Raw genomic sequence first — 23,753 nt, 5'->3', positions numbered from 1 at the left:
GCCATATTGGATTTATTCTGCATTTTGTGAAAAGGACATTCCTGAGCGAGTTTCCACATTGTCTGGTAAATGCCAGTGTTTTAGCTGTACTGGAACAGCTTCGTTATGGGAGTAGCTAGATCTGGAGCATGTCTTCAGTACTACAGCTGGGATCTTGTCAGAATGCATCGCCTTTGCTCTCTTCGGTTCTTTTTTTACCCATTTCTTGATGTCACATGGAATGAATTAAATTGGCTGAAGACTGCTATCTGCAATTGTGGGGATCTCAGGAGGAGACTGAGACAGATCATCCACTCGGCACTTCTGGCTGAAGATGGTTGCAAATACTTCTGTCTTTTGCACTGATGTGCTAGGGTCTGCCATCATTGAGGACAATGCCTCCTCTGGCTAATTATTTGATTGTTTGCCATTTACGACTGAATGCAGCAGGACTGCAAAGCTTTGATCTGCTCTGTTGGTTGTGGGCTCTCTTAGCTCTGCCTATAGCATTCTGTTTCTGCTGTTTAGGAAGTGTGTAACCCAGTTTTGTAGCTTCACCATGTTGGCACCTTGCATTTAGGTACAGTACATTTGCTACTGTTCCTGGCTCCTCTTCTACACTCCTCATTGAAGCAGGGTTGCTCTCCTGTCTTGATGGCCATAGATTCATAATGGCACAGAATAAGGTCATTTGGCCCATCAAGTTCATGCTGATTCTCTGTAGAACAATCCAATCAGTCCCATTCCCCCGGTTTATCCCCATGGCCCTGCTAGTTTATTTCCTTCAAGTGCCCATCCATTTTCCTTTTGAAATCATTGATCGCCTCTGCTTCCACCACCTTGTAGATTATTACCACTCTTTATTCTTTTTATTCATTCACGAGATGTAAGCTTTGCTGACTGGGCCAGCATTTATTGCCCATCCCTAGGTGCCCTTGAGAAGGTGGTGGTGAGCTGCTGCCTTGAACCACTGCAGTCCATGTAGTGTAGATACACCCACAGTGCTGTTAGAAAGGGAGTTCCAGGATTTTGACCTAGCAACAGTGAAGGAATGGCTAAATATTTCCAAGTCAAGATGGTGAGTTACTTGGAGGGGAACATCCAGGTGGTGGTATTCCCATCTATCTGCTGCCCTTGTCCTTCTAGGTGCTGCCTGAGTCTTGATAAATTCCTTCAGTGCATTTTGTAGATGGTGCACACTGCTGTTACTGTGTGTCGATGGTGGAGGGAGTGAATGTTTGTGGATATGGGGCTAATCAAGTGGGCTGCTTTGTCTTGGATGGTATCAAGCTTCGAGTGTTGTGGGAGCTGCACTCATCCAGGCAAGTGGGGAGTATTCCATCACACTCCTGACTTGTACCTTATAGATCGTGGACAGGCTTTGGAGAGTCAGGAGGTGAGTTACTTGTCGCAGGATTCCTAGCCTCTGACCTGCTCCGGTTGCCACAGTATTTATATGGTTAGCCCAGTTCAGCTTCTGGTCAATGGTAACCCTTAGGATGTTGATAGTGGGGGATTCAGTGATGGTAATGTCAAGGGAGAATGCTTAGATTCTCTCTCGTTGGAGATGGTCATTGCCTGACACTTGTGTGGCGCAAATAAAAAAGCTCTTTCTCGCATCCCTTTTGCCTTTTTTGATCTAAACCATAAACCTGTGTCCCCCTAGTCCTTGTACCATCAGAAAAATGGGATCAGCTTATCTTTGGCTACCTTATCTAAACCTGTCATAATCTTGTACACCTCTTATCAATCTTCCCTCAATGTCCTTTATCGCAAAGTGAACAACCTGATCTTGTGCAGTGTGGGACATCCATGGTTGGGTTGGGGGTAGAGAGAAAACTGACATGGACAGAAATTCTGAAACAATAGTTAAAAAAAAAAGGTTGATACAATAATTATCTTTTTACACAGTTGATAAGCGACAGTTCAAGCAATGCATTGCTTTTCAACCAGAATGAACAGTACCTCCCTCGCTCCTGCCCCAACAACTCTTCAATAATGGGTATCAAGAATGGGCTGCCAATTTGGTTGTTTTGCCCATGATTGTAAGTTAATTCACGTTCTTAATGAAAAAGTGCATTAGATGAGTAAACAAATGAGAGGAGGCTGGTGGTGAACTTGGTGTGAGATGGGAGGTGGAAGTGAGTGTGGTTGCCATATGTACAATGTAGAGTCTTGCCCTAGGGAAGGGTGTATACAGGAGCACTGAGCAGCACCAAGATTACCAGGTAGATCCACAGTCACCAAGGCTGATGGTGGGTTCTAAGTGAATTCAGGCTTCTAAATAAGTCAATTAATCCATAAAATAAACAGAAGAATCCTGTGTTTAATGGACTGACTTTTAGAGTCTTGTTCAAGATAAGGGAGTGTTATAAAATATTAAACTCTAATAGCTGGGAGTGAGTGTCTCTGTTTACTGTTAATTCAGGTGAAATTTGCCAAGGGAATACAAACCAATTGGTACATTGACATTGTTTTTAAAGGAGGTCAGAGGATTTAGACATTTTAAAGTGGAGTTTCTTTTCACTAATAGTTCAACATCTTTAAACTCAAAGGGAGGCTGTCAAAATGCAAGTTCGCCATGGCACCATTTTCCCTGAGGCTGGTCTTGAGTCTAGTGTTGAAAGAGCCTTTCCTGGATATCCCACCCTCTTTATTCCTCTCTATCTTCCTTTAAAAAGTTGTAACTGGGAATATTAAGTTGCCAGCCCTGTCCATATATGTCAGGTCTACAGTGCGTTTATCTGCAGCTCAAATCATATTTAATTTTAATTAAATGTGATTAAAGCTAAGATTAATATTTTTAATCACAGGATTAACAGTGATTAAGTCTCTTTCTCCTCTGATACTCTCTATTAATTTCAGATCAGCCTTCTGTTTCTATCCCAACAGCTTTATTACTCCTGCTCTCCCTCAAATCTCTCAATCCAGCTCTACATTAGTTTAAATCCTCCTTGTAACTCTCAATAAGGACTGTGCTCGATTTCAGTCCCTGGTGAAGACCATTCCCTACATAATTGCCTACCCTTATTCAGAAATAACTCTGATGCTCCAGGAATGTGAATCCTGCCTGATCTTTTTCCTCAACCTGCCAGCACATGGCATAGGCAGTAGGCTGTTTTCCTAACAGGTATCTAATTCCTTAAACTCTCTCTGCCAAAACCTTGAACATCCTTCTCACTGCCATTGGTCCTGATCATAACTCAACCAAAAGGCCATTCCTATAGAATCTCTTCCTGTTCCCACTCTTCTATTCTTGCAGCCTATCCATTTCTCAGTGTCCTGGCTCCAGAGGGCTGAAATGTAACTGAGGCTAACTTTCTGACTTATTGTTCACCCGGTCCTTACAGCAGAGTCCACAGATCCATGGAATTTCATGCCTTGCACAGAAGCTCACATCTCTTGTTGTCCTTGATTTTAATGCATTCACCAGTAAGGTGAGACAAGCCATTTGTGACACTAGCAATGCAGAGGTAAATCGCAGACCATGATTCGTGTCCATTTGCTATTGCCTGGGAGAAGGCTGACAAAGGGATTGAGAAGTGTCACATTTTCCACACTGCTGAGCTACTGCTTGATGTCAGATCTGGTTACTTGAGATGTCACCATTCACCTGCCTTCCTTAATGAGGCATGATACTGTACACAGGTACCATAGTGTGATGGTTATGTTACTGGACTAATAATCAATACAAACTTAGTTCAAACCCCATCAGGGCAGTTTGAAAATTTTGATTTTTTAATTTATTCTTTCATGGGATGTGGGTGTCACAGACTAGGCCAATATTTATCACCCATCCATAAATGCCCTTGAGAAGGTGGCGGTGAGCTGCCTCATTGAACTGCTGCCCTTCATGTGATGTGATACGCCCACAGTGCTGTTGGAAGGGTGTTCAGCCCCTGAGCCTCTTCCGCTATTCAATGAGATTGTGGCTGATCTGCATCTTAGTTCTATCCACCCACCTTTATTCTATATTCCTTAATATCGATCAACTTGATTGATCTCGGATTTAATATGAGTAAAGGAGTTAACATCTGCATCTTTAAAATTCACTCATGGAATGTAAGTGTTGATAGCAAGTCCCATATGCATTACCCATATCTAATTGCCCTTGAGAAGGTGGTGGTGTCTGGAACTGCTGCAGTCCATGTGGTGTAGGTACCCCCACAGTGCTGTTGAGAGGGTATTCCAGGACTTTGCATCAGTGATGGGGAAGGGATGGCAATATTGTTCCAAGTCAGGATGGTGAGAGGATTGGAGGGGAATTTGCAGGTGGTGGTGTTCCCACTCAGCTGCTGCCCTTGTCCTCCTAGGTGGTAGAGGTTGTGAGCTTGGAAGCTGCTGTCAAAAGAGCCTTGGTGCATGGCTGCACTGTACCTTGTAGATGGTACACACTGCTGCCACTGTGTCAGTGGTGTAGGGAGTGAATGTTTAAATTGATGGATGACCTATGACTTGTAGATGGTGGACAGGCTTTAGGGAGTTGGGAAGCGAGTTACTGGCTGCAGTATTCCTAGCCTCTGACCTGTTCTTGTAGCCACAGTATTTATAAGGCTGGTCCAGCTCAGTTTCTGGTGAATGGTAACCCCCCCCACGATGTTGATGGTGGGGGATTCAGGAATGGTAATGTCATTGAATGTCATGGGGGTAATGGTTAGATTCTCTCTTGTTGGAGATGGTCATTGCCTGGCACAAATGTTACTTGCCACTTACTCGGATAAGCCTGAATGTTATCCAGGTCTTGCTGCATTTGGACATGGACTGCTTCAGTATCTGAGGAGTCACGGATGTTGCTGGGGGGGGGCGGGGGGGCGGTTGCGGTGGGGGTGACAGGGAGGTGTTGTAGGGGGACAGGGGGAAGGCAGGGGGTGGGAGAAGGTGGGGGGTTGGGTGGGGGTAAGGCAAGGATGTGGGCAGCGGGGGTGTTGGGGAGGGCTGGGGGAGTGGGCAGGGGGGTGCTGTTGTGGGGGCGATGTTGGGATGTTCTGATCTAGTTTCAGCCACTCAAGAATTGTGACTCCTTGGATAGCACTCTTGCCAGGACTCCTAAGATTGCGCCTTCAAGACCCATTCCAGAGATTTGAATACGTAATCCAGGCTGACACTCCCAAGTGCAGTACAGAAGGAGCACTATATTGGTGGAGATGCCATCTTTCAGGTGAGATGTTAAGTGAAAGTCCTGTCTGCCCTCAGATGGATATTAAAGATCCTAAGGCACTATTTGAAGAGCAGGGGCATTCAGTACCCTGCCCAACATTTATTCCTCAACCAACATTACTGAAACAGATCCATTTTGTCCTCAGATGGCGTTTGTGGGATCTTGCTATATGCAAATTGCTGCCACGTTTCCTGGAATGCAACATTAACTACATTCAAAAAGTACTTGATTAGCTGTAAAAGTGGGAAATTCTGAAAGGTGTTATGTAAATGCAACTTCTGACTTTCATTGGTGTAACAGCACCTTTAAGCAGAGGATTAGCCTGCATTTACTGAACATTTTCTGTTGTAATGATTACCAAGGCTGGTAAATGATACCAATGAGCTGAATAATGATATTGCCCTTCGCTCTAATCTACTGTAAAAACAATATCATATAAAGTGTGGAGGAGTCACCAAATCACTCAAGAACAGCTAGAATTAGTGTTGAGGCCAAGCATATACAATTTGTTAAGCAGCTCCAATGGCCTAATGCCAATCCAGACCAAGTTGTGAGCATAAAATGCGGAAGTTGCCACTGACTGAAGCCAGTGAAGTCCTGCAAATTAGTTTGTTGTCTCTGCAGTCCCCTGCAGCGAGCAAATATTAGAACGGTTGGTTGGTTTTCCAAGGTTTTAATCCATTTCCCCCACCCAGTCAGTAATGCTGACCAAGAAACTTGCTAAAGGTGGGGTTGCCCAGCTACTGACTGGGCACTGGGGCAATCAGGAGTATCGTGTGACTGACTGGCTCCTTCCTATCTGTAGCAATAAAGTAGAAAGACTGCCTTTCACAAAATCACAACACCCCAAAACGCTTCATGGTCATTTAATTACTTTGAAGTGCAATCACTGTTGCAGCCAGTTTGTGCACAGTGAGCTCCCACAAACAGTAATATGATTGTGACCAGATAATCTGATTTTTGTGATGTCGATTAAAGGAGAAATATTGACCAGGACCTGGGTTGAATTAATTTAGTCTTCTTTGAAATGGTGGCCTTGAGCTCTTTTTACATCTACCTGAGAGGCCAGGCAGCACTTGGGTTTAACATCTCATCTGAAAGCCTGCACCTCCAGCAGTGCAGGATGCCCTCAGTACAGTACTGGAACATCAACTTGGATTGTTGTGTTCAGGTTAGGTGAGTGGGGCTTGAACACACAATAGAGGTGAGAGTGTTACCCAATGGGCCACGACTGAAACCATTGCACATGCCTGTCCCTGTTGTATTATGTTGCTGTTTGCTGCCACTGTATATTGTATTATGGGTTCTTTAGATGTCTCAATGAGGAGGTCTTGAGACTTGTATGTTTAAACATAGTCTTTAACTATTCACAGGTCACAGGTGCTGCTCCATGCAGGTGGGTTGCATACTTAGTGTGTTGTTCCTAACACTGTGCTCTGAGTTTATTACCACGTGACTCTACATCATACCATGGGTGGTGCTATTCTTCAGTCCCACATTAACCCTTGTTCTACTGAGCACCTTTATATTACAGTGGAATGCAGGCACATCATACACCGCCCCCCGCCCCCGCTTTGCCAAAGAAAACTTTCCTCCCTTCCAATAGACCATAATAATACAATCTTCACTTGCTATCCCTGCTCCCCCATCAAGTCTCTGACTTTATAAATTCAGACAGTTCTGACGCTTGACAGTTCTTCCACATCTTGGTCTGACACATTTGGAGGGATAGTAGTAGTATTCTGTGTTTCTGGTATTTGGCTATCTCCGTTTGATTCACTTTGAGTTCCTTTGGAGTTGTGTTTCTCTTCATTAACAACTCATCTGCTTTTTTTGGACTCTGTGGGTTTTTCCCATTCCTTCCAAGGGGAATATGCACTCCGTTCATTCCTAGAGTGAGCTTAAATTTCCTTTTTCCGTGGTATCTGCCATGTTCTTGCTGGATGTATATGTTTCACAAATGGAACCTTCATTTCCACTTGTTTAACAATTTCAGCCAAACATTAGTTTGCTGTTTTATTTTCAAATCCTTTTGCAAGCTCATGAATCTTTTCATTCAGTTTAACTTTTTCTTCTTCTAATGCCTTGCGCTTCAGTGTCAGATTTACACTTTCCGATCTTTTTTCTATCTTTTCTTTCTCTGGCCACAGTAGAACTTTTTCCTTGTCCTTCATTTTGGATTCACTTGTTGGCCTGGTCTGTCTCCGGTGAAGTTTTAACTTGTTTCAGTTCTGTAATTGTGCAACTCGTAGCTTCATTATTTTCTCACAGTTTGGAAAGTTTTACGGCTTTTCCTTTCCATCTCTCCTCGTTTTCACTCAACTGCTTCATCAGCTCTTCAGTCCATTTCGTGTAGCTTTCAGTGTCCCGGAATATTGAACATTGCTGAGTCTTCTCTGCCAGCTGGTTCCTCAGTTCGTTCAGAGTGATGTTAAATTCATTTTGTTTCTCTTTGGAATGTTTCAGAGGAATAAACTTTGACCTGAGGGATTCTTGTAGCCTGTGAAGGTTTGTCAACAGGTTTTCCTTTACTTTGCAAAGCTCATTTGCTTCATCTTAAGTTTTCCTGCAATTTAACAGAGTCTCTGAGTTTCTTCTGTTGTGCTTTGATTCTACTGTTTAAAACAATCTTCACTTCTTCATGTTGCTGAATGGTTATGCATTCCTTTTGCATTTGGTCCTGAAGGACAAGCAACTGTTATTTCAACTGTTTTTTTTTGTTGACCTCTTGCCAACTCTCTCTGGGCTTCAGTGAATTGTTTCATTTCCACTGATAGTTCCAATGCAGCTTTTCTGAAGTAATATTCAATGTCCTTTTTAGCACCTCATGTTTTTCCATGGCTACAACCTAATTCTTCAAGGAGTCTTTCAGAGTTGCAACAACTTTGTGTGCCTTTTCTGCCCACTGTTTTACCTAGCTGTACATCTGATTGAGTTTTCCCAACTCCTGCTTTGATTTGCCAATTGTGGAATTGAGGGTCATTATTTTCTTCTGATATCTTTGTGTCATCTCTGAAATTTGTTTGTTCAGATTGCAAACAGCTTGGTTCATTGAAGACTTCAGTTTATCATGCGTTTTGAAAGGTATATATTCAGCTTGAATCTTGTGCTTTAAATCTTCCAGTTCAGCTCTGATGAAAACATTTTCCTGTAGAACAGGTCCATTTACTTTTTGAACATTTTGCCTTTTTTGAGTTACCTCACACACTGGGGTCGCTTGTCCTCCCTCTGAGGTCTTTTGTTGCTTTCTCACTAAGGTTTTTTGTTTTAAATTCTTGAGAACAGTAGCAATACTTTTATCTCTTTACTGAAAAACATTCCTTTTCCTGTCTGAAAGGGGTTCTCTGTCTCTGTAGGCTTTTTCTTTTTATCTCTGCTGCAAGTTTCTATCTTGACTCTGCCAGCTGATTTTTAAAAAAATATAACTTCAGTGCAGCATGGCTATCACTGCTGCAATCTGCTGAGACCTGGCAGCACCTACTATTCTATAATGTAAGTACAGCTAATTTTTTGTATTTTTGCTCATCATCTCATGCACTGTCATTCAGGTTCTTGCAATTTTCTGTAATGGACTTTCACTCTGGTGGATTCCTCATTTCTAAGTCTGTAGTGAAACTTTTTCAAGGTTTTGTCTCAGGCGTATGCCTCTCTAGTTAGGTTTCAGTTTTCATATCTTGGGATGCTGTTCTGGATTCATGCATTTAGCTGCCACCTTTCATATCACCATGAATAATGGTATTATCGTTGATGTGATATCTTGTAGAAGTGACCACCACTGCCAACCATGTTGTATTATGGTGCGTGTGGTATCTTAACAAAGAGATCTTGAGACTTTTATATTTAAACATAAACCTTTTATTGGTAGACTTTAACTATTCACAGATCCCAGGTTACAGTCATGCATGGTGCTTAGTGTTGTTTCTAGGCTGCTCTCTTGGGGCCTATTACCATATGACTCCATACAACATACCGTGGGCAGTGCTATTCTCCAGTCCCACATTAACTCTTGTGCTGCTGAACACTTTTACATTATAGTGACATGTAGGCACATCATACAACAGTTGCTAAAGGAGAGGGACTCAGCCTCTGCAATCATCTGACAATCAGGAATTACTGCTGTAAACTGCAATTAAGAAGAGGTGGCTAAATCCATTTAGAGCTGAGTTTCCTTCCTTTGCCTGAGGTGTTAGTAGCCCAGGAATCTGCAGCCATTTGCCTAGTCCATGTCTTAGGCTGGGAGAGGTGAGGGGCATAACTAAACCCAGTGGGCTTTGCCATCTTTCAAACTCCACTGCCCTCATTTAATCTTTCTCAGGCAACAAAATCACAAACCGTTTGTTAAAATCAATTTTCCCCTCCCAGTCAACAATTTTCAGCTAAATCTAAATATGGATGACAAATAATCATCAATGTGGATAATAATAAATATTGTTTCAATATTTTTGTTTTTACTAGCCCGCACTTGTCCACTTAAGAGCCATGAGAGAGAGACTCAAGAGTAGAGGTTCTCTCCCAGTTGTGTACCACAGGAATAAGTAGTGGCCTGTGTGTCCCCAGGGTTGGTACTGATACTGACCTTGATTTTGCTGTCATTCATTGATCTGAGCGCATTGGAATAGAGAGGAGTGTGATTTATAACACACACAAACTGGACCAATTACAACCAGTGCACAGTACTTGGTGCAGTGAAATTAACAAGAGTGATTCAAACCAGACTTGCAGCAAGCACAGCCAACCTGGCAAATAACTCCCTCAAAAAAAGCCACAGATCTGTGGTAGGGATGCAATTGAGCGAGGAGAGATTGTCAATGATAGTTTATATAAACTGATCACAGTGAGGGTAACAGCAACTTGCATTTATATAGCACCTTTAATGTAGTAATGTCCTGTGGGGTTTTACACAAGCATTATCAAATAAAACTTGACATCCAGCCACATGAGGAGAAATTAGGACAGATGACCAAGAGTTTGGTCAAAGAGGTAGATTTTAAGGAGCATTGTAAAGGAGGAGAGTTAGAGGCATGGAGTTTTAGGGAGTTCAGATATACTTGAGGGTTGTAGGATTGAAGGAGGTTACAGACATAAGGGGGGCGATACTGCAGGGAGATATCAAAACGAGGAAGAGAATTTTAAAATCAAGGCATTGCTGTAAGTCAATGTAGGTCAGTGAGCACAGGGTGATGGAATGAGTGACACAGTGGGACAGACATCAGCATTTCCATCCTGAAACCTGGATTCAAATCCAGGTCAGACTGATGTAATAAACATTGTCTGTCCCATGTAACATGGGTTTGGGTTTGTATCCAATGTCTGCAATTCAGAATGAATTCAAACTCAGAAGAGTAATATAGGAATTGGAACAATATCACATTAGTTCAATAGGCACTATTTTTATTGAGACTGAGGGGCTGGGTGCAGGGAATGACACTCTACAATCACACCTAGTGTGACCCAGAGAATGCAAGTCCAAACCTCACTGTGGCAGTTTGAGGATTTGAATTTAGTTTAAAAAAATCTGGAATGATAAAGCTGGTATCAATAAAAGTGAATGGTGTTGAAATGTCAAAAAAACCCGACGACTGACTTGTCCCAAAGTCTGAGTTTATATGTGACTCTAATTTCACACCAACATGGGTGACTTTTAAGTTGCTTGGCACATCATTCAGTTATATCAAAATTGTTAACGTATAATTAAAGGATGGGCAATAAATTTTATAGGCACCCACATCCCAAGAATGCATTTAAATAAAGGCCATTTTCCACTTTTATAAATTTTCTCAAAGTGGATCATTTTAGCACCTTATTGATTCAATTTTCACACATGCAGTCTCAGTGCTTTTTCTGCACTTAGGGATAGTCTACAAGAAGCCCTATTACATAGGGTCCCCTCTTGTTAAAGTGGAGAGGAGAAAAGTGTGCAGGTCCCCAGACTCCTAAAAGAGGGGAAAATAAAGTTCACCAAATTATGAAGATTAAAGGTTGCAGGGTTGGGATTTCCAGCAGGGCCAGGCATGCTGCTGAGTTACCAGATCAGAGTTCAAACTGTAGGACTTACCTCAGCACCCTCAGGTTTGGGGGGTGTGTGGGTGGAATGAGTGGGGAACTATCCAGTGTGTCCATTGGTGATCAACTGCAAAGCACTCCATGGTTGACAGTCTGGGTGTGGCAATGGAGGGTAGCCAGTGGCTGTGGAACTGCATCCCAGCGAGAAGAAACTTTGGGGTTTGGGAACTGAAGAGAAAAGCCGAGAGGGCACCACAGATGCTTGCCAGGAACCCAGTACATTGCTCTTTGGCTGTCTGCCAGCTTTGCTCCTACCCTCAGCTTCTAAAACTCATTAATGCAGCATTTAGCACCATGACAAAATTTCCTGCGCCTGGGTGTCTCGTTAATATTTCAACGTTTCACAGCCAGTAGGAACCTACTGATAACTGTTAGGCCAACAGGGGGTTGTTAAAATCCTGCTCTAGAAACTGGAAATGCAAAGACATTCATTGGTCCCTGTACCTTTCCTATGTGCAAAAGATTGAATATTATTGATGCACAATCTTCACATCCTGCATCACAAATTCAGGAGATCCCAGTCTATGCAGAGTTTATTCATCTCTTCCACATAGAAGCTCTCATTTCAATACTTACCTCAACTTCCTGGATTTGTGAGGGTGTTGGGGGGGGTGGGGGGCTTGTTACCTGTGAAATCAGACCCCAGCGAGGAGAACATTGTAGACTATTTTGTCTAAAAGACTTTGCTGTCACCAATATTCTTAGCAAACAAAATCATTCACAGGCTTCATGTGGGTGCCAAAATATTCTGAAAACACCAAGATCCCTCTTTAAAATTCAGTGATTTCTTTTTAAACCTGAGTGAAACAGCTGCCTAGCATTCTAAACCAGACACAGTTCCATAAATAGGTAAATTATTTCCAACAGCCATGTACAAAGCAACACCCCTCCGCCTACACACAGCAGCGTCTCAATCCCAACATCGAAAGCAGCCAGCACATTTTATTTCTGAACCAATTTTACCCCCACCCCCAGGTATATCTCTCCTTCCCCTCTACCACCTCAATTCTACTTCTAAGGTTCCTGTCCATACACAACAGTAGAAAAGTGAACCAGGACACATGACTCCTGGTGGAAGGAAACCCATGCCAATCCTATATCCTGGCACTAGCTGAAGTCATTGGGCCACTGGGTAATTAATTATTTTGCCAGGAAACCAGAGATTTACAGAAAAGAGGGGCAGTGTTTCCTTGCTGAGATCAAGTAAAATAGGACCTAAAAACCTGGGTAATCGACAGATCACAAGAAACTGCAGCTCCCTCAGCCTGAGAAAAGTTATCATTTGGAAATATTTTACTTGGAGAATCTTTTATTTCAACATATATTATTTGTGTCAACACTGTTTGTGATTGGACAAATTACATGGCACAAAGCACAATGTCAAACACAGGCTCAGTGGGGATGGATTGCCGGATCTTTCTTGATGGTCCTAAGACGCCACACATGCCGACCAGAGGCATTAGGGCCCGTCCCTCAATCTTCAGTGGTTTTCCAGTGCTTTGGTCAGAAGCTCATTCAATCTGCTGACCATAGGTCGGGGGTCATCATTCAGCCCCGCAGCGATCATGGCGTTGTCATAAATCTGAAAGAAACAGCACAGGATCACAGTTAGATCAAAGCCCAAACAACCACTCCCCTCAACCACCAGTTTTCAAATGCGATGAGATCGAATGACCCTGGGGAAAACCATTCATGGCTGCTCTCCTCTGGAGGGGCTCAACCCAGTCACAGCCGAGCTACACTGAGGTCAGCCCATCACCTGGAGCAATATGGGGAGGGGGAGGAACAGACAGGAATGCAAACTGCAGGGTGACAGGGAACAGAACAATAAACTAAAAGACAGTGTAATGAAATAGGAACAACGTGATGATGATCTGCCAAAGGGCAGGTCCTCTCACAGTCCCACACTTCCCTTTTCAATTGCTCCCATTTTCTAGTTCATGAGCAATGTGACTGGGGGATAGAAAACATGAGGCAGTTTCCCATCACCTTCCTCATGTGTACTTAAAGGAAACACAAGTCCTTGCCCTGAAGGATCCTCTGCCTGTAAGCAACTGCTGTCCCTCGAGGTTCTAGCTCGTCCGCCATTACCACCGAAAATTGGCTGGTTCTGCTGTTGGCCATAGCTTGTAGCCCTGAGTGTGGGACCCTTATTCGGGACTCTCAAAAGGCAGGGACAACCAGCCCAAGATCTCAACTGAGCCTGCTACCCCAATAGGAACAAGGGCATCTAGCCTGACCTACACAATTGTACATCACAATAAACAACCTGCCACCTGAACCAAGCCATGCAATCTCCTGGGGTAGGCAAAAAGATAAAAACACAGGTCGATTTAGGGAAAATATGTGGGAAATCCCTGTATAGGTGACTGAAATTAGTTGTTGGAATCTGGAATGCTTGGAACTTACAGGATTTTGGACAAAACGCGGGACTAAACAACTGCTCTTATATACAGCCAGCAAAGGTCTCCTGTGTTGTAAAGTTTTGATGATTATAGTCCAGGAGATCACTCTGTCCCTTGAATTTCCTGCAGCACCTGCCTTTTGTAAGAGGTGATATGCTACACTGAAACAATGACATACTTATTCATTCAAGGATGTGGGTGTCACTGGCAAGGCTAGCATTTATTGCCCATCCCTAATTGCCCTCGAGAAGGGGGGTGAAGAAATGGCAATTGACATTGTTTCAAGACAGGATGGTGTGTGACTTGGAGGGGATCTTGAAGATGGTGGTGTTTACATGCAGCTGTTGTCCTTGTCCTTCCAGGTGGTAGAGGTTGTGGATTTGGAAGATGCCACCAAGTGAGGAATACCAGACTCAGCAGCAGGAGTAGGCCATTCAGCCCTTCGGGGCTGCTCTGCCATTCAATAAGACCATGGCTGATCTGCTTTTGTGCTCCACTTTCCTGTCTTTTCCCCATAACCCTTAATTTCCTTACTGATTAAAAATCTGTATCTCCGCCTTGAATATACTTAACGACCCAGCCTCTCCAGCCCTCTGCTGTAAAGATTCCACAGATTGACTACCCTCAGAGAAGAAATTCCTCCTCAACTCTGTTTTAAATGGGTGCCCCCTTACTCTGAGATTATGCCCTCTGGTCCTAGACCCTCCCACAAGGGGAAACAACCTCTCAGCATCTACCCTGTCAAGCCCTCTAAGAATCTTATATGTTTCAATAAGGTCACCTCTCATTCTTCTAAACTCCAATGAGTACAGGCCCAACCTACTCAACCTCTCCTCATAAGAAAATCCCTCTGTACCCCGGATCAACCTGGTGAACCCTCTGTGGACTGCCTCCAATTTCCAGTATATCTTTCCTTAGATAAGGGGACCAAAACTGTTCAGTTTTCTAGGTGTTGTCTAACTAGTGCCTTGTATAGTTTTAGCAAGATTTCCCTATTTTTATACTCCATTCCCTTTGAAATAAAGGCCAACATTCCATTTGCCTTCCCTATTACCTGCTGAACTTCTATGTTAGCTTTTTGGGATTCATACATGAGGAGTCCCCGATCCCTCTGTGCTGCAGCCTTCTGCAGTCTTTCTCCATTTAAATAATATTCAGCTCCTCTATTCTTCCTGCCAAAGTGCATAACCTCACATTTTCCCACATTATATTCCATTGCCAAGTTTTTGCCCACCCACTTAACTTAACTCTGTAGACTCTTTGTGTCACCCTCACCTTCCCACCTATTTTTGTGTCATCTGCAAACTTGGCGATAGTACATTCATTTCCCTCATCCAAATCATTAATATATATTGTAAATAATTGTGGCCCCAGCACTGATCTCTGTGACACTCCACTAGTTACAGGTTGCCTTCCCAAAAATGCCCCCCTTATCCCAACTCTGTCTTCTATTAGTTAGCCAGTCCTCTATCCATGCTAATACACTACCCCCAACATCATGGGCTCTTATCTTATTAAGTAGCCTAATGTGCAGTACCTTATTGAATCCCTTTTGGAAATGCAAATATATTACATCTCCTGGTTCCCCTTTATCTGTCCTGCTTGATACCTCCTCAAAGAATTCTAATACATTTGTTAGGCATGAATTCCCCTTCATGAAGCCATGTTGACTCTGATCACATTATGATCTTCTAAGTATCCTGCAATTTCCCTATGACAGATGTTAGGTAAACTGGCCTATAGTTTCCTGCTTTCTATCTCCCACCTTTCCTGAATAAAGGTGTTACATTAGTTGTTCTCTAAACCACTGGTACCCTTCCAGAACCTAGGGACTTTTGGAAGATTATAATCAATGCATCTACTATCTCTGCAGCCACTTCTTTTAAAGCCCTAGGATACAGGCCACCTTTTCCTGGGGACTTCTCAGCCTTTAGGCCTAATAGTTTTCCATAATAGGATCACAGTGCAACTCTCACAGTTGCACTGTGATCTCAATATGGAAAACCATTAGGCCTAAAGACTGAGAAGTCTCCAGGAGAAGGTGAAGCCTTTAACCCAATGCTCCTTGTGCTGCACAGAAAGAACAAATGAAATCCCAAAAATTCCAGCAACTCACTGCCCCTCTCTTCCCACCCAAACAGCATTGTTCTTCTCCTTACAGCTGGGCACCGGTCAGCTTTACTACAGAAACAGCAAGCCTTATTCCTCAAGATAAAAAACATCTGCCAGTCAAAATATCTGGTCATTTACTTCCTGAAGCTTTTAGTTACTGCAGTCCCAACCTCTACCAGCAGAGGCACTGCATCACTACTTTACTCAGCACACACCACCGTGTGGCAGGCAGCCAGCACTGCAGCAACTGCAACACCAAGATTTGCACCAAAATGAGACATTTTGTCACTATTCAGGGTGATGACACTGTCAGGGGCTGCACTAATCTATTGTTTTCGAATACTGCAGCAGTGTCACATGCCCTAAGTTCCATCCTAAATTAAGGGACTTTCCATTGAAGCAAGAGAACAATTTTCTTTTCAAATTTTCAGTTTGAATAGAAAGACAGGATGCATTACAGAAAGCTTAAAAGCTTAATGACGGAAGCATTGGCAGCTTAGCCTCCCCATTGCACTGAAAGGTCTCCTAGGGAGCAGAGGACGTCCTGATGCCACCTGTCCTAGGGTGCAACACCAAATTTGCTTCGTTTATTTTCCTTTCTGATCTCAGCCTTGCCACATTCCCCTGAGTCAGGTGGTCATGAGTTTGAATCCCACTCCATTGGCCTGAGGCCCAGCTTCTAGGCGGACACTCTAGTGTTGTACCAAGGGAGTGCTGCCCTGCCGGAGGGCCAGGACCGAGGGAGCGCTGTGTTGCCGGAGGGCCAGGACTGAGGGAGTGCTGCCCTGCTGGAGGGCCAGGACTGAGGGAGCGCTGTATTGCCGGAGGGCCAGGACTGAGGGAGCGCTGTATTGCCGGAGGGCCAGGACTGAGGGAGCGCTGTATTGCCGGAGGGCCAGGACTGAGGGAGCGCTGTATTGCCGGAGGGCCAGGACTGAGGGAGTGCTGTATTGCCAGAGGGCCAGGACTGAGGGAGTGCTGCCCTGCCGGAGGGCCAGGACTGAGGGAGCGCTGTGTTGCCGGAGGGCCAGGACTGAGGGAGTGCTGCCCTGCTGGAGGGCCAGGACTGAGGGAGTGCTGTATTGCCAGAGGGCCAGGACTGAGGGAGCGCTGTATTGCCGGAGGGCCAGGACTGAGGGAGTGCTGTATTGCCGGAGGGCCAGGACTGAGGGAGCGCTGTATTGCCAGAGGGCCAGGACTGAGGGAGTGCTGTATTGCCAGAGGGCCAGGACTGAGGGAGTGCTGCCCTGCCGGAGGGCCAGGACTGAGGGAGTGCTGCCCTGCCGGAGGGCCAGGACTGAGTGGGGTGCTGCCCTGCTGGAGGGCCAGGACTGAGGGAGCGCTGTATTGTCGGAGGGCCAGGACTGAGGGAGTGCTGCCCTGCCGGAGGGCCAGGACCGAGGGAGTGCTGCCCTGCCGGAGGGCCAGGACCGAGGGAGCGCTGTATTGCCGGAGGGCCAGGACTGAGGGAGTGCTGCCCTGCCGGAGGGCCAGGACCGAGGGAGTGCTGCCCTGCCGGAGGGCCAGGACTGAGGGAGCGCTGTATTGCCGGAGGGCCAGGACTGAGGGAGCGCTGTATTGCCGGAGGGCCAGGACTGAGGGAGCGCTGTATTGCCGGAGGGCCAGGACTGAGGGAGCGCTGTATTGCCAGAGGGCCAGGACTGAGGGAGCGCTGTATTGCCAGAGGGCCAGGACCGAGAGAGTGCTGCCCTGCCGGAGGGCCAGGACTGAGTGGGGTGCTGCCCTGCCGGAGGGCCAGGACTGAGGGAGCGCTGTATTGCCGGAGGGCCAGGACTGAGGGAGTGCTGTATTGCCAGAGGGCCAGGACTGAGGGAGTGCTGCCCTGCCGGAGGGCCAGGACTGAGGGAGCGCTGTGTTGCCGGAGGGCCAGGACTGAGGGAGTGCTGCCCTGCTGGAGGGCCAGGACTGAGGGAGTGCTGTATTGCCAGAGGGCCAGGACTGAGGGAGCGCTGTATTGCCGGAGGGCCAGGACTGAGGGAGCGCTGTATTGCCGGAGGGCCAGGACTGAGGGAGCGCTGTATTGCCAGAGGGCCAGGACTGAGGGAGTGCTGTATTGCCAGAGGGCCAGGACTGAGGGAGTGCTGCCCTGCCGGAGGGCCAGGACTGAGGGAGTGCTGCCCTGCCGGAGGGCCAGGACTGAGTGGGGTGCTGCCCTGCTGGAGGGCCAGGACTGAGGGAGCGCTGTATTGTCGGAGGGCCAGGACTGAGGGAGTGCTGCCCTGCCGGAGGGCCAGGACCGAGGGAGTGCTGCCCTGCCGGAGGGCCAGGACCGAGGGAGCGCTGTATTGCCGGAGGGCCAGGACTGAGGGAGTGCTGCCCTGCCGGAGGGCCAGGACCGAGGGAGTGCTGCCCTGCCGGAGGGCCAGGACTGAGGGAGCGCTGTATTGCCGGAGGGCCAGGACTGAGGGAGCGCTGTATTGCCGGAGGGCCAGGACTGAGGGAGCGCTGTATTGCCGGAGGGCCAGGACTGAGGGAGCGCTGTATTGCCAGAGGGCCAGGACTGAGGGAGCGCTGTATTGCCAGAGGGCCAGGACCGAGAGAGTGCTGCCCTGCCGGAGGGCCAGGACTGAGTGGGGTGCTGCCCTGCCGGAGGGCCAGGACTGAGGGAGCGCTGTATTGCCGGAGGGCCAGGACTGAGGGAGCGCTGTATTGCCAGAGGGCCAGGACTGAGGGAGTGCTGTATTGCCGGAGGGCCAGGACTGAGGGAGCGCTGTATTGCCGGAGGGCCAGGACTGAGGGAGTGCTGTATTGCCGGAGGGCCAGGACTGAGGGAGCGCTGTATTGCCGGAGGGCCAGGACTGAGGGAGTGCTGCCCTGCCGGAGGGCCAGGACTGAGGGAGTGCTGTATTGCCGGAGGGCCAGGACTGAGGGAGCGCTGTATTGCCGGAGGGCCAGGACTGAGGGAGTGCTGCCCTGCCGGAGGGCCAGGACTGAGGGAGCGCTGTATTGTTGGAGGGCCAGGACTGAGGGAGCGCTGTATTGTCGGAGGAGTTGACTTTCAGGCAACACATTAAGCAAGGCCCAATGCACACAAATGAAAAATCCGCACAGCATACCCTCACTAAACCCAACAGCGTTCTCCTCAAACTCACTAGGTAAGATGTGTAGCTCTAGATCATGCTCATACCCCCTTTAGATGCCCTTTAGTGTTGCGTGCTGAATACCACCAACAGCATCACTGGCACAGGGTTGACTTGACAGCTGAACTAAGACACTTGCTCACCTGGTCAAGCAGCAACTTAGCTAGTTCCAGATTCTTGTCTCGTAATTCATTCAATTTCTTTATCAGTGAGTGACTGAAACAACACAAGGTATAAGTCAATTAATGTACGTTATCTCTACAATTCCAAAATGACCATGGTCTGTATGTGCAAAAGTGACGGTGCTGCAGAGAGGTGGAGGCGGGAGGAGGGAGGGACACAGAGAAAGAAGGGGCTCTCATGGGCAGACGCTCTCACGCCCTCTTCCTCGCTCGTGCACCCTCTCTCTCCGTGTGCCAGAGAGAACATGTGAGATGGAGAGAGAGCGAGAGAGAGAGCATGTGAGATCATGTGAGATGGAGAGCGAGAGAGAGAGCATGTGAGATGGAGAGCGAGAGAGCGAGAGAGAGAGCATGTGAGATGGAGAGAGAGAGAGAGACAGAGAGCATGTGAGATGGAGAGAGAGAGAGAGCATGTGAGATGGAGAGAGAGAGAGAGCATGTGAGATGGAGAGAGAGAGAGAGCATGTGAGATGGAGAGAGAGAGAGAGAGAGAGCATGTGAGATGGAGAGAGAGAGCATGTGAGATGGAGAGAGAGAGAGAGAGAGCATGTGAGACGGAGAGAGAGAGAGAGCATGTGAGATGGAGAGAGAGAGAGAGAGCATGTGAGATGCAGAGAGAGAGAGAGAGAGAGAGCATGTGAGATGGAGAGAGAGAGAGCATGTGAGGTGGAGAGAGAGAGAGAGCATGTGAGATGAAGAGAGAGAGACAGCATGTGAGATGGAGAGAGAGAGAGAGAGCATGTGAGATGAAGAGAGAGAGACAGCATGTGAGATGGAGAGAGAGAGAGAGAGCATGTGAGATGAAGAGAGAGAGACAGCATGTGAGATGGAGAGAGAGAGAGAATGGGAGATGGAGAGAGAGAGAGAGAGAGCATGGGAGATGGAGAGAGAGAGAGCATGTGAGATGGAGAGAGAGAGAGCGAGAGAGAGCATGTGAGATGGAGAGCGAGAGAGAGCATGTGAGATGGAGAGCGAGAGAGAGAGCATGTGAGATGGAGAGCGAGAGAGAGAGCATGTGAGATGGAGAGCGAGAGAGAGAGCATGTAAGATGGAGAGAGAGAGAGCATGTGAGATGGAGAGAGAGAGAGCATGTGAGATGGAGAGAGAGAGCGAGAGAGAGAGCATGTGAGATGGAGAGAGAGAGAGAGACAGAGAGCATGTGAGATGGAGAGAGAGAGAGAGCATGTGAGATGGAGAGAGAGAGAGAGAGAGAGCATGTGAGATGGAGAGAGAGAGAGAGAGCATGTGAGGTGGAGAGAGAGAGAGAGCATGTGAGATGAAGAGAGAGAGACAGCATGTGAGATGGAGAGAGAGAGAGAGAGCATGTGAGATGAAGAGAGAGAGACAGCATGTGAGATGGAGAGAGAGAGAGAGAGCATGTGAGATGAAGAGAGAGAGACAGCATGTGAGATGGAGAGAGAGAGAGAATGGGAGATGGAGAGAGAGAGAGAGAGAGCATGGGAGATGGAGAGAGAGAGAGCATGTGAGATGGAGAGAGAGAGAGCGAGAGAGAGCATGTGAGATGGAGAGCGAGAGAGAGCATGTGAGATGGAGAGCGAGAGAGAGAGCATGTGAGATGGAGAGCGAGAGAGAGAGCATGTGAGATGGAGAGCGAGAGAGAGAGCATGTAAGATGGAGAGAGAGAGAGCATGTGAGATGGAGAGAGAGAGAGCATGTGAGATGGAGAGAGAGAGCGAGAGAGAGAGCATGTGAGATGGAGAGAGAGAGCGAGAGAGAGAGCATGTGAGATGGAGAGAGAGAGAGAGACAGAGAGCATGTGAGATGGAGAGAGAGAGAGAGCATGTGAGATGGAGAGAGAGAGAGAGAGAGAGCATGTGAGATGGAGAGAGAGAGAGAGAGCATGTGAGATGGAGAGAGAGAGAGAGCATGTGAGATGGAGAGAGAGAGAGAGAGCATGTGAGATGGAGAGAGAGAGAGAGAGCATGTGAGATGGAGAGAGAGAGAGAGAGCATGTGAGATGGAGAGAGAGAGAGAGCATGTGAGATGGAGAGAGAGAGAGAGAGCATGTGAGATGGAGAGAGAGAGAGCATGTGAGACGGAGAGAGAGAGAGAGCATGTGAGATGGAGAGAGAGAGAGCATGTGAGATGGAGAGAGAGAGAGCATGTGAGATGGAGAGAGAGAGAGAGAGCATGTGAGATGGAGAGAGAGAGAGAGCATGTGAGATGGAGAGAGAGAGAGGGCATGTGAGATGGAGAGAGAGAGAGAGCATGTGAGATGGAGAGAGAGATAGAGAGAGCATGTGAGGTGGAGAGAGAGAGAGAGCATGTGAGATGAAGAGAGAGAGACAGCATGTGAGATGGAGAGAGAGAGACAGCATGTGAGATGGAGAGAGAGAGAGAGAGCATGGGAGATGGAGAGAGAGAGAGAGAGAGAGCATGGGAGATGGAGAGAGAGAGAGAGAGCATGGGAGATGGAGAGAGAGAGAGAGCATGGGAGATGGAGAGAGAGAGAGAGAGAGCATGTGAGATGGAGAGAGAGAGAGAGAGAGAGCATGTGAGATGGAGAGAGAGATGGAGAGTGAGGGCGGGCGCGAGAGCGAGGGAGGGCGGGCGCGAGAGCGAGGGCGGGCGGGCGCGAGAGCGAGGGCGGGCGGGCGCGAGAGCGAGGGCGGGCGGGCGCGAGAGCGAGGGCGGGCGGGCGCGAGAGCGAGGGCGGGCGGGCGCGAGAGCGAGGGCGGGCGGGCGCGAGAGCGAGGGCGGGCGGGCGCGAGAGCGAGGGCGGGCGGGCGCGAGAGCGAGGGCGGGCGGGCGCGAGAGCGAGGGCGGGCGGGCGCGAGAGCGAGAGCGAGGGCGCGAGAGCGAGAGCGAGGGCGGGCGGGCGCGAGAGCGAGGGCGGGCGGGCGCGAGAGCGAGGGAGGGCGGGCGCGAGAGCGAGGGCGGGCGGGCGCGAGAGCGAGGGCGGGCGGGCGCGAGAGCGAGCGGGCGCGAGAGCGAGGGCGGGCGGGCGCGAGAGCGAGGGCGGGCGGGCGCGAGGGCGGGCGCGAGAGCGAGGGCGGGCGGGCGCGAGAGCGAGGGCGGGCGGGCGCGAGAGCGAGGGCGGGCGGGCGCGAGAGCGAGGGCGGGCGGGCGCGAGAGCGAGGGCGGGCGGGCGCGAGAGCGAGGGCGGGCGGGCGCGAGAGCGAGGGCGGGCGGGGCGCGAGAGCGAGGGCGGGCGGGCGCGAGAGCGAGGGCGGGCGGGCGCGAGAGCGAGGGCGGGCGGGCGCGAGAGCGAGGGCGGGCGGGCGCGAGAGCGAGGGCGGGCGGGCGCGAGAGCGAGGGCGGGCGGGCGCGAGAGCGAGGGCGGGCGGGCGCGAGAGCGAGGGCGGGCGCGAGAGCGAGGGCGGGCGGGCGCGAGAGCGAGGGCGGGCGCGAGAGCGAGGGCGGGCGCGAGAGCGAGGGAGGGCGCGAGAGCGAGGGAGGGAGGGAGGGCGCGAGAGCGAGGGAGGGAGGGAGGGCGCGAGAGCGAGGGAGGGAGGGAGGGCGCGAGAGGGAGGGAGGGGCGCGAGAGCGAGGGAGGGTGGGCGGCGCGAGAGCGAGGGAGGGAGGGAGGGCGGGCGCGAGAGCGAGGGAGGGAGGGAGGGCGGGCGCGAGAGCGAGTGAGGGAGGGAGGGCGGGCGCGAGAGCGAGGGAGGGGCGGGCGCGAGAGCGAGGGAGGGAGGGAGGGCGGGCGCGAGAGCGAGGGAGGGAGGGCGGGCGCGAGAGCGAGGGAGGGAGGGAGGGCGGGCGCGAGAGCGAGGGAGGGAGGGAGGGCGGGCGCGAGAGCGAGGGAGGGAGGGAGGGCGGGCGCGAGAGCGAGGGAGGGAGGGAGGGCGGGCGCGAGAGAGGGAGGGAGGGAGGGCGGGCGCGAGAGAGGGAGGGAGGGAGGGCGGGCGCGAGAGCGAGGGAGGGAGGGAGGGCGGGCGCGAGAGCGAGGGAGGGAGGGAGGGCGGGCGCGAGAGCGAGGGAGGGAGGGAGGGCGGGCGCGAGAGCGAGGGAGGGAGGGAGGGCGGGCGCGAGAGCGAGGGAGGGAGGGAGGGCGGGCGCGAGAGCGAGGGAGGGAGGGAGGGCGGGCGCGAGAGCGAGGGAGGGAGGGAGGGCGGGCGCGAGAGGGAGGGAGGGCGCGAGAGGGAGGGAGGGAGGGAGGGCAGGCGCGAGAGGGAGGGAGGGCGGGCGCGAGAGGGAGGGAGGGAGGGAGGGCAGGCGCGAGAGGGAGGGAGGGCGGGCGCGAGAGAGAGGGAGGGAGGGCGGGCGCGAGAGCGAGGGAGGGAGGGCGGGCGCGAGAGCGAGGGAGGGAGGGCGGGCGCGAGAGCGAGGGAGGGAGGGAGGGCGGGCGCGAGAGCGAGGGAGGGAGGGAGGGCGGGCGCGAGAGCGAGGGAGGGAGGGAGGGCGGGCGCGAGAGCGAGGGAGGGAGGAAGGGCGGGCGCGAGAGCGAGGGAGGGAGGGCGGGCAGGCGCGAGAGCGAGAGCGAGGGAGGGAGGGAGGGAGGGCGGGCGCGAGAGAGGGAGGGTGGGCGCGAGAGCGAGGGAGGGAGGGCGTGGGAGGGAGGGGTGTGTGAGAGTGAGTGAGGGAGGGGGCGTGAGAGAGCGAGGGAGGGAGGGGGCGCGCGAGAGCGAGGGAGGGGGCGCGCGAGAGCGAGGGAGGGGGCGCGCGAGAGCGAGGGAGAGGGCGCGCGAGAGCGAGGGAGGGGGCGCGCGAGAGCGAGGGAGGGAGTGGGCATGCGAGATTGAGGGAGGGAGGGGGCTTGAGAGATTGAGGGAGGGAGGGAGTGTGCGAG

General features: G+C 50.0%; 1 protein-coding gene across 1 annotated transcript in view; it reads right to left on the bottom strand.

Annotated features, from left to right (window-relative positions):
• Window positions 1-12,491: 12,491 nt before the first annotated feature.
• Window positions 12,492-23,753, bottom strand: part of trap1 (TNF receptor-associated protein 1) — a 37,533-nt gene continuing 26,271 nt past the window's right edge. Inside the window, exons 17-18 of the mRNA XM_041206826.1 lie at window positions 18,962-19,034; window positions 12,492-12,782 (exon numbers count right to left, since the gene is read on the bottom strand). Of these exons, the coding sequence (XP_041062760.1) occupies window positions 12,681-12,782; window positions 18,962-19,034 (175 nt within the window). The 3' untranslated portion in view covers window positions 12,492-12,680. The remainder of the gene's footprint in view (window positions 12,783-18,961; window positions 19,035-23,753) is intronic.

This window comes from Carcharodon carcharias, chromosome 15 (assembly GCF_017639515.1).
Source record: "Carcharodon carcharias isolate sCarCar2 chromosome 15, sCarCar2.pri, whole genome shotgun sequence".
NCBI classification, from domain to species: Eukaryota; Metazoa; Chordata; class Chondrichthyes; order Lamniformes; family Lamnidae; genus Carcharodon; species Carcharodon carcharias.
This window is presented reverse-complemented; position numbering and strand designations above follow the sequence as displayed.